General features: G+C 41.8%; 1 protein-coding gene across 3 annotated transcripts in view; it reads right to left on the bottom strand.

The window, feature by feature from the left end:
- Nucleotides 1-213: 213 nt before the first annotated feature.
- CTPS2 (CTP synthase 2) overlaps nt 214-9,937 on the bottom strand; it is a 154,844-nt gene continuing 145,120 nt past the window's right edge. For 2 of the 3 annotated variants that reach the window (XM_075196967.1, XM_075196969.1), the window contains one exon: nt 214-580. In XM_075196967.1, coding sequence (XP_075053068.1) covers nt 472-580 — 109 coding nt within the window. In that variant the 3' untranslated portion in view covers nt 214-471. Of the gene's footprint in view, nt 581-9,722; nt 9,803-9,937 lie in introns of all 3 variants that reach the window. The other variant, XM_075196968.1, reaches the window with a different exon arrangement.

The raw sequence follows: 9,937 nt of genomic DNA, 5'->3' as shown, positions 1-9,937 counted from the left end.
CACCATTTCTTCAGTTACCTGTGTTCCAATGGTTTTATATATTTTCCATAATGTTTAATGTCAAATAGCTGCCAAAGACAAAGTATAGTTCATCTTCTATTTTAAGCCAAAGACCCGCTCACTTGAGTGTTGAGTCACAACACTCATTTTGATGGTGTTCTACAATAAATAACAGTCAATTACAGCAAAACACAGGTACATATTTAAACGAACTCACATAAACTGTCTGTCTTTATTCTTGGTTTAGATAACACAACAAATGAAGTATGCAGCATTTTTCAACATTTGCTTTATGTAAAGTGAACAACCACAGTCGCCTCCAGTAATAATGCTGTACAACAAAGCACCTTTTGCCTTAATGTTTATGGCGCTGTAGCATTTAAGTCCTAGACTCAGGGTCTATGAGCCACAGAACAGACTTAGAAAACCAAAAACAATGGGTATGTTAATATTCATTATTGTAATTAAAATTTAGGTATTGTCCTTTGAGCAGGAGAATGGATCTGCATTTGTCTGTGAGGTTGGGATTTTGCAGAGTGATTTGGTTCCTGGTAGGTCATCTCTCTGGTCAGCTCTTCCTCTGGTGAGAAATACAAAAAAAAAGTTTCTAAATTAGGTTTGTTAACTGTGGGAGTAAATTAGATACTTTCAGTATTAAATACCTTTCAGTATCTGCACTTCAGTATTCAAATCATGCTTAAGTGCAGATAATTCCAAAGGGTTCACACTAGAGATGCTCACTGACCTCCGTGAACTGGTTTTGGTTTTGGATCTGGATTAGCTTCGTGTTTTGGTTTTGGCAAAACCGCCCTTGTGTGTTTTGGGTTTGGATTTTTTAGAAAATTCCTAAAATATGCTAAAATCACATAATATTGCTCTTTTTTATTTTTACATTATTATTATTAACCTCAATAACACTAATTTCAAGTAATTTGCAGTCAATTTTGACCACCTCACAGATCCCAATATTATTTTCATACACTTTCGGACAAATACTGCAGCGACCTGGCTGGATGGTAAGCGCCAGAGCAATGACTCAAACACACGGCAGTTCCTAGCACATCTAGGACACATTGGCATACAGCAGTGGCAGAAATGAAAAATGGTGCAAGATGGAATTGTCCTTGGGCTCGCCCTCCCTCCCAAGATGGAATTGTCCTTGGGCTCGCCCTCCCTCCCATCCACCATTATGTTGGATCTTAAAAAGGAATCCAAAAATCGCGAGATCCGAGGACGTAACAATGACGTTTTGCCTCACTTTCAAATCCGAAAAAGCGCGAAAGTACTTACCGAGCCAACTCGGCTCGGTACTCGGATCTGCTAAGTTCAGGTATGTTTGGCTCTCGAGGAACCGAGCCTGAGCATTTCTGGTTCACACCAAAGACTTGACACAACTTTTCCCTACCCCTGTACAAACAGAGTTATATTTAGTTTTATTTGAAAATTATTACTTTAACTAGAAAGTCAATGCAACAGTCATATTTTGACATTTCTTTGGTGTGATTTTTTTTATTATACCATGAACTGGGACCTGTATTAAGTTTAACATACTGTATACATTATGTGAGTTATCTTTTAAGACATTGATCTAAATTATGGTAACAATTTCTTTGATTTATGCCTAGAATTGGCTTACTTTCCAATTTAGCATCTCCATATCCGAAAAGGTTCCATGCAATGAGACATGTAATTTAATTTTAAAAAAAGAAAAGAGAATGACAACACAATTTCAGAAATAAGATACTGGTTAATATATAGATGACAGCGTACAGATGGCTTTAGATATTTCTGCACTAGTCAAATAATCACATCTGATAGAACGAATATCTGGGGGTAAAAGTATCATAGTCCGGTTTTTGCATCCCGCGCGAGATCGGCGAGATGACAGCTAAAATTTAAAGCGGCACTGCCTTGTAAATGGAAACTTGCCTTTAAAAGGCAGCACCGTTTTAAATTTTAGCTGTCATCTCGCCGATCTCGCGCGGGATGCAAAAACCGGACTATGATACATTTACCCCCTGGTATGTAATCCACGTCAATCATTGCAGCTATTCTGCAGAAAAAAAATCACACTAAAGGAAAAACTGCCATATGTAGAAGAAACAATGAGTTTTAATATAACGGACATAATTTCTAATTTAGGGCTCAGAATGTTTAGGGCAGTATCACTTCTAAATACTGTGTGTCCTATTTATCTAATTTCAATGACCTAGCTTCACAAAATAAAATTTCCTTTTCAGCACTGCTCATACTCTGGAAGGAACTCAACCCAACTCCAACCAACAGTTGAAGCATCTTCCAGCTCCTCTACATATGCTCTGCAAACCCATGAACTTTACAGGAAGGCGCACTTTCACCAAATGAGGTTCATGACACCACCAGAGTGGTCTTTGATGACCAATACATTTGGAAATCTAATCTTAAGTGAAGTAATGGCAATTGTGACCTATAGTCATCAAAATGTTTACATTTTACATGTAGGGTTAGCTGTCACTAATAATTAAAGTCTCTGTAGCTGATGACACCCATAGAGAATGAAGGGTATGTACACAGATATACTCAGGCACAGAATTAATTTGAATTCACTTGCTGTGCCATCCTGACTTTACCCCTTGGCCATAGAGAAACGTTCACTCTGTATGAAAGGAAGATGTATTCTATCAGTGATTTAAGATCTTACATGCTGACTGTATAAATAATAAAAAATGTAGTATGGTGATAAAACAAGAAGCGATCTGCCATTCCTGTAATTCTGCTATAATACGTTTGTGCCTATCCGGCACTTCATAAATCCTGGACTGGTGTGCTGCAATCACTCCTGTCTTCACCAGCAGACATCAAAGCATCGCTGCAATATTTAAGCATGTTAACAGTTGTTTGGGGAGAGATGCTGGATTTACTTTTAGACCTCATATATTAACTCCATTGACATATGAATGTAAAAATTTCCATTGCATCTCTGTACAACTTTTCTGAATTATTCTGTTCTGTATAAAACATATACAACAATGGTTTCATTTAGTGTGTTCATAAGTGTTACTATAATTTAAGGTATTTCAAATAATTATTTTTTTTATGCAATTATATTACTATTTCTTATTTATCAATTGCAAATGTGATCCATTATTTTGTTTGCATCCTTACTGCATGAACCCCCAGCACATTACATGGCCCCCAGTGCTGTAGCAAAGAAGTATAGAGCTTGGGCAAGATCATTTATGCCACACCCACCTCTCCTCCTCTCCCCTCTGCTCTCTCCTGTCGGACACGAACTCTGGACCATCAAACCTCGTAATGTCACAATTTTACAATTTAGAAGAATTGCGATGAGATGAAATCTGAACAGCTGAATATACACTAGGAATCCCAAAGGTGTGCTGGATTAATTAGAGGCTTTTGCACCAGAGAGTTATATTGGTTATATCACATACTCTCACCATTTCAGATAGATAACCTGGAGCAAGCAAGACATTGATACGATTGGAGAACTTTCATCACACTAGCAGCTGTAGTACTCCTATAATATGGCATGATACTTTTATACCTTTTAAGCCTTTATTAAAGCAGTTTTATTATAATATTGTATTCACTGATTTTTAGTACCACACAATGATTTAGATAGATGAAATTGGTAAATTTTTCTGGTTGAGGACTACACCAGAGAAGCATCAAACTCTTTACGCTATTTGGACTTCAGAATGAAAATTTGGGTTAAAATAGGGCAGATATATATATTGTGGCAAAGAGGGAGCTAGGTTGCCATATTTCAGGAGTTGTAAGGGTTTGACTGACAATCTGCAGGATAGGGTGGCACATAGGGTTAAATTATTGCTAATTATTGCTATTAGGCTGAACATACACAGATAGGTATAATGAAGTAATTAGACTAAGGGGAGGGGTTGATTGTATTTAAGCCTGTATTATTGTATTGTGCGATGACCGATGCCAAACTAGTTGGCCAGTGACTAGATAGGAGGTCATGTTTAGCCAGTGCTAGGGTCGTCTGGTGTCATCGTGACAAAAGTGTGCTGTGTATTATCAGTTATGTTTACAAAAAAAGCACTGTTACTCAAGAGAGAAGGCGTTGTGTCTGTCATCTGCGGTGTGTCAGTGTCACAATAATTATAATTTAATTGCACCTAGAGGATGGTCAGTGTGGGACCCAGACATTAATATGGTACTGAGAAGTCAGTGTCTACATACAGCCACCACAAATTTTATCAATGTTGAATGGAATAAGGTAGGAACAGTAAAAATTTGGAATTAACAGAAATTAATACAACTTTATTGAACAGTAATTTCATCCATAAAGCATAAATGCTGATCACAGTCAACAAGGGGCTCATTTAAAAAATTACTGGACATATTTATCAAATAAAACACCCCATTTTTTCTTGCAGTTCTCACACTATTCAGGCCAGGCATCGACTTGCCTATGTTGCTTATGTTATTACTCCACATGTCAGGAAGTCAGAATGCACTGACGTAACAGAGTGTCAAGAGGTCAGAATTGCATATGGGTAGCAGAGTGTCAGGAATTCAGGATTGCATGCAGATAGCAGAGGCTCAGGAACTTAAGATTCAATTTGGTTAGCAGACTGTCAGGAAGTCAAGAATGCACTCTGGAAGCAGAGTTTCAGGAATTCAGGATTGCACACAGAGAAAGTATCAAGAACTCAGGACTGCACATGGGTAGCAGAGTGTCAGGATCTCATGAATGCACATAGTAGAGTTACAGAAATTCTGTTTTGCATACTAGTAACACAATGCCAGGAACTCAGGATAGCAAACTGGTAACAGGGCTACAGGAGCTCAGGACAGCACACTAGCATAGAATGCCAGGAATTTAGGATTGCAAACTAGTGGCAGGTTGCAGAGAGCTCAGGATTGCACACTGGTAATAGGATGCCAGGAATTTGGGATTACACAATAGTAACAGGCTATCAAGCACTTTAGATAGCTCATTGGTAACCGGATGTCAGAAAATCAGGTTTGCACACTAGTAACAGGTTGCAAGGAGCATGTGTAACTCTGTTTGCAGCTTTTCTCTGCAGATTGCCAGCTAAATACCTAACTCCTCTTTTAGAAGCCTGTGGAAAACCACTCTCTTTGTCACATATCCCTCCCCCTAGCATCACCAAATAGGGAGGCACAGACCTTGCATTCCGGTTTGGCCATTTAAAAAGATTGCATTCGAGATGTTGTGGTTTCTTAGGCAGATCCTTTAAGATTGGGCTTCAGACTGTTGTATCAGTTTCCAGCATGTCCGGCCGGAATTACCAAGAACTTCTTTAAACAATGGGAAGTCTTGCCCCAGAATAAGGGGATAAGGCAGTTTAGCAACTATGGCAGACACCGCCATAGCTGTTTGGTTTTTAAGTATGACTGGAAGAAGTGTTCTGTCATATTTCTCAGGTGTCCCATGTGGTGCCCCATGTATATACAGGACCTTAACCTTGAGCAACCGAGTAATTATGGTTTTGGGCAAGGTACAGCTGGAATCCAATGTAAGCTCACTTCCAGAGTCAACCAAAGCTAAGACAAGGTTTTTGTTGATAAGCACAGTCACACGGAACAATCAAGGGCTTCTTGATGTGGGACTCATAGTATAAGAGCTTCAAAAAGTAGGCCCAACTTGCTCAACAGAACAGACCATGGGTTGCGGTAGTTTAGGACACTCAGCCTTGAAGTGGCCTGGCTCACCACATTCAAAGCACTTTGGATAAAACACCTTTGTAACCGTCACTCTGTCAGTAGCAGTTTTAACATTGGACCCCGAAGAATGAATTGTCAAATCTGGCTTTTGATGTAGCATCGTGTTTGTACAAACACAGGTACTTTGATCATTTGCGGCAAAGCGCAAAACCTCTCTACCATTGCGGCAAACTCTTTATAAGTCTGTGGGTCAGATTGCAGCATCCATCTTTGCAAACCGCGGTCCAGCCCCTGGATGCAGCAATCTATTGCCAAAACTTCAATAATTTGAGTAGGTGAATTCTCTTTTGGCTGCAGCCAGTTTTACAAAATTTTGAAAAACTCAGTCAATTATGTTCCTTGTCTTTGACATAGCGCTGGGCCCGGCCTGGCACCGAAATCCCAATGCGAGGGAATATGTCTTACTAAACCACAGACGGCTAATCAGAGGCCCAGTCCCCATCCAGATCCATATAAGCTGAAATTCACCAGCTAGATATCGCGCAAGCCGCTCAGCCAAAACTTTGGGAGGCCAACTTGTCCTTTTTGCAGCTCTCTCAAAGGACACCAGATAAGCTTCTATGTCCTCAGCTAGTGACATTTTCTGCAGAGCTGGACCAGGTGGTACATTTCTGTCACGCTCATCTGGAATAACTCTTCCTTTAAAAGCCTGGTGTTTTTCTCCTGTGCCTCTGCAACTCGCAGCACCTGAGCTTGCTGCTATTGCTGTGCATGGCCACATTCACAAGGGCTCTCAAACCTTCCTCCATGTTAATGTGTACGTGGGCTGGGTAGCGGAAATTTGCTTCCTTTAGCATCCCACTTCTGAAACTACTTGTGACACAGGCATACGTCAGGTGATGTACACACAAAGACTTTCTTGCTTTTACTCTACTTTTTACTGTCAGGATGGCATTTACAGTGTCACCAATCACACTGTCTGCATTTTATGTGTGTCAGCATTTCTTATATATAGGTTTTTATAGTGTCAGGATTTATTGACTATCACTGTTTCTAAAGTTAATTATTTCTTACTTGCTACTATTTCATGTGTCAGGATTTTTGTGTCACTGATATTGGTGTTGGCATTTTAGTCATAGGAATTTCGTACTCTGCCCCTTTCAGCTGGCTGCTTCAAAAAATGTAAGTCAAATCACTCTTTATTATTATTTTCCATTATTTTGTCACACATATGTTCTCCACCTGTATCTCTTTAAAGTATGTATCTCTCTCCATATATATCTTACTGTTGTTTCACAAAGCACATTTTGGAAACAATAAGAACAATAAAAGTGCAGGCTTCACATTCACATTCCATTTCTATACTTTTTTAAATTTATGACTAAAAATCACTTTTTCCTAATTTATCTTTCTTTGCTTTAAAACTCTGGGATGTAAATATACATAGATCAGTCACAACATTAAAACCATTGACAAGTCAAATTAATAACACTGATCATCTTGTAACAATGACACGTTTCTCTTTTACATCATGTGGACAGCTGGGTGTGTGTGTCATTTACCTGTTAAAGAGATGGCACAAGGATGCACTACAGGAAGAAGTCAAGCCTTCGGAGGCAGTGTGATGCTCTGTGCAATATTCTGTTGGGAAACCTTGTGTCCTGGCATTCATATGGATGTTATTTTGACACAAATAACCTACATAAACATTGATGCAGGCAAAATACACCCATTCATGTCAATGGTATTCCCAGATGGCAGTGGTCTCTTTCAGCAGGATAATGCTCTCTGCCACACTGCAAAAATTGTTCATGAATGGTTTAAGGAACAGAGAGGTGCATGTGTAATTAAAGCAAGTATGCAGAGGGGGGTATGTGTGAGTAATGCATTTTTCTGTAGGAGGTTGGCCTAGTGCTTTTCACCTGCTAGACACCCCCCAATGATGCACTGCCACGCCCCCAATGGTATGGCCACACTCCCTTTGATGGCGCACCACTGTAACGCATGAGTTTACATGCTGATCACCTACAGGGGCCCCGTGAAGTTGTTGTACCTGAGCCCAAAATTACTCTTCGCGGACCTGTATTAATATATATATACATATATATATATATATATATATATATATATATATATATACACACATATATATATATATATATATATATATATATATATATATATATATATCTATATTAATCTAGTGGTTCCCAAACTTTTGCAGTTCGCGGCACCCTTAGAGTCTCCATAATTTTTTCAAGGCACCCCTCCAAAATAATTACCGAGCAGTCCTGTTTTAGAAGTAGTTGGGTCAAAAAAATGTATTAAGTATTTAGGTCAGGACAGAAATACTTATTTAGTTGTATGCAAAAATAATACGCATAGATCCAAGGAAAAAATATTTTTATATATTTTTTTCAATTATATTTCTGTCAAAGAATAATTGACAACTAACTCACACTGTGACCTCCTTTATCCCCACACACTCTGCCCCCTCTGCATCCAGTCACACTGCCCCCTCTCACGCTGCCCCTCTGCCCCCTCTCACGCTGCCCCATGTGCCCTCTCACTCTGCTCTCTCTCACGCTGCCACTCTGCCCTCTCTCATGCTGCCTCCTCACACTCTGCCCCTCTGCCCTCTCTCACGCTGCCTCCTCTCACTCTGCCCTCTCTCACGCTGCCTCCTCTCACTCTGCCCTCTCTCACGCTGCCCCGTCTGCCCTCTCACATCGCTGCCCCCTCTCACTCTGCCCCTCTGCCCTCTCTCACGCTGCCCCTCTGCCCTCTCTCACACTGCCAGACTGCCCTCTATCACGCTGCCAGACTGCCCTCTCTCACGCTGCCAGACTGCCCTCTCTCACGCTGCCTCCTCACTCTGCCCCTCTGCCCTCTCTCACTCTGCCCTCTCTCATGCTGCCACTCTGCCCTCTCTCACGCTGCCACTCTGCCCTCTCTCACGCTGCCACTCTGCCCTCTCTCACGCTGCCTCCTCTCACTCTGCCCTCTCTCACGCTGCCTCCTCTCATGCTGGCCATCTGCCCTCTCTCATGCTGCCACTCTGCACTCTCTCATGCTCCCACTCTCCCCTCTCTCACGCTGCCTCCTCACACTCTGCCCTCTCTCACTCTGCCCCTCTGCCCTCTCTCACGCTGCCCCCTCTCACTCTGCCCCTCTGCCCTCTCATGCTGCCCCCTCTCACTCTGCCCATCTGCCCCCTCTCACGCTGTCCCCGCTGCCCCCCTTTCACTTTGCCACTCTCTCTGCCCCTCTCTCTCTGCCACCGTCTCTCACTCTGCCCCCTCACTCTGCCACAGTCTCTGGCCCTTTCTCTCTGCTCCTCTCTCACTCTGCCGCCACTCTGCCCCCCTCCGCCACACTGCCCCCCCTCCGCCGCGGCCAGCTAAAGGAAAAAGAAAAAAACCAAAAAAAAAACTTACCAATCCGCGCGGCACAAAACACAGACAGAACAAGTGCAAGTGTTCATTCAGTGCCAGAAATGGCAGCCCAATGGTTTCTCTTTCTATTGGAATTTAAAGTTTGGTCTTGAGAAGGGATTCTGGGCACCTGTACTACATTTTTAAGCATTATTCTGCAGTGCGGCACATCACATATAATACAAAAAACTTCATAGTGCATGAAAGGGTTAAAGCAGCGGCCGCGACCAGCCAGAGGAAAAAGAAAAAGAAAACTTACCAATCCGCGCGGCGCCGGGACCCAGCATCTTCCTCTCTCCCGCAGCTTGTCACTGATTGTCGGGCGCGCTGCAGGAGAGAGGAGGATGCTGGGTCCCGGCGCCGCGCGGATTGGTAAGTTTTCTTTTTCTTTTTTCTCTGGCTGGTCGCGGCACCCCAGTGACAGCGCCGCGGCACCCCTGGGAGACCCGCGGCGCACACTTTGGGAACCGCTGTATTAATCTATATATATATACACACACACACATACACACACACTGGAATATAGCACCTGGTAGTAAATTATTATGATAATTGCATAATTGCTCTGGAAATAACATCTAATGACGCTATTAGGTTATTAGCAGCAATTAGCAATATAACAATTTCAGTTACCTGGTATTTAGGCATCTTGATTTACTGTATGCAGCTAATTATCCGAGGAGCTCTCTTCACTGATGTCACTGTAGCTATCCCTATGAAATAGTAAACAAAGAACATTCATTTTTACTGTATTTCAGTGCCCTGGAGATATTTCAATTGAAACAGTTCCAGTATCGTGAACTTATGTTGAAGGCTATGTATACATCGCTGTTTTCACCATGATTGCC

This window comes from Mixophyes fleayi, chromosome 2 (genome assembly GCF_038048845.1).
Source record: "Mixophyes fleayi isolate aMixFle1 chromosome 2, aMixFle1.hap1, whole genome shotgun sequence".
Classification (NCBI taxonomy): domain Eukaryota; kingdom Metazoa; phylum Chordata; class Amphibia; order Anura; family Limnodynastidae; genus Mixophyes; species Mixophyes fleayi.
This window is presented reverse-complemented; position numbering and strand designations above follow the sequence as displayed.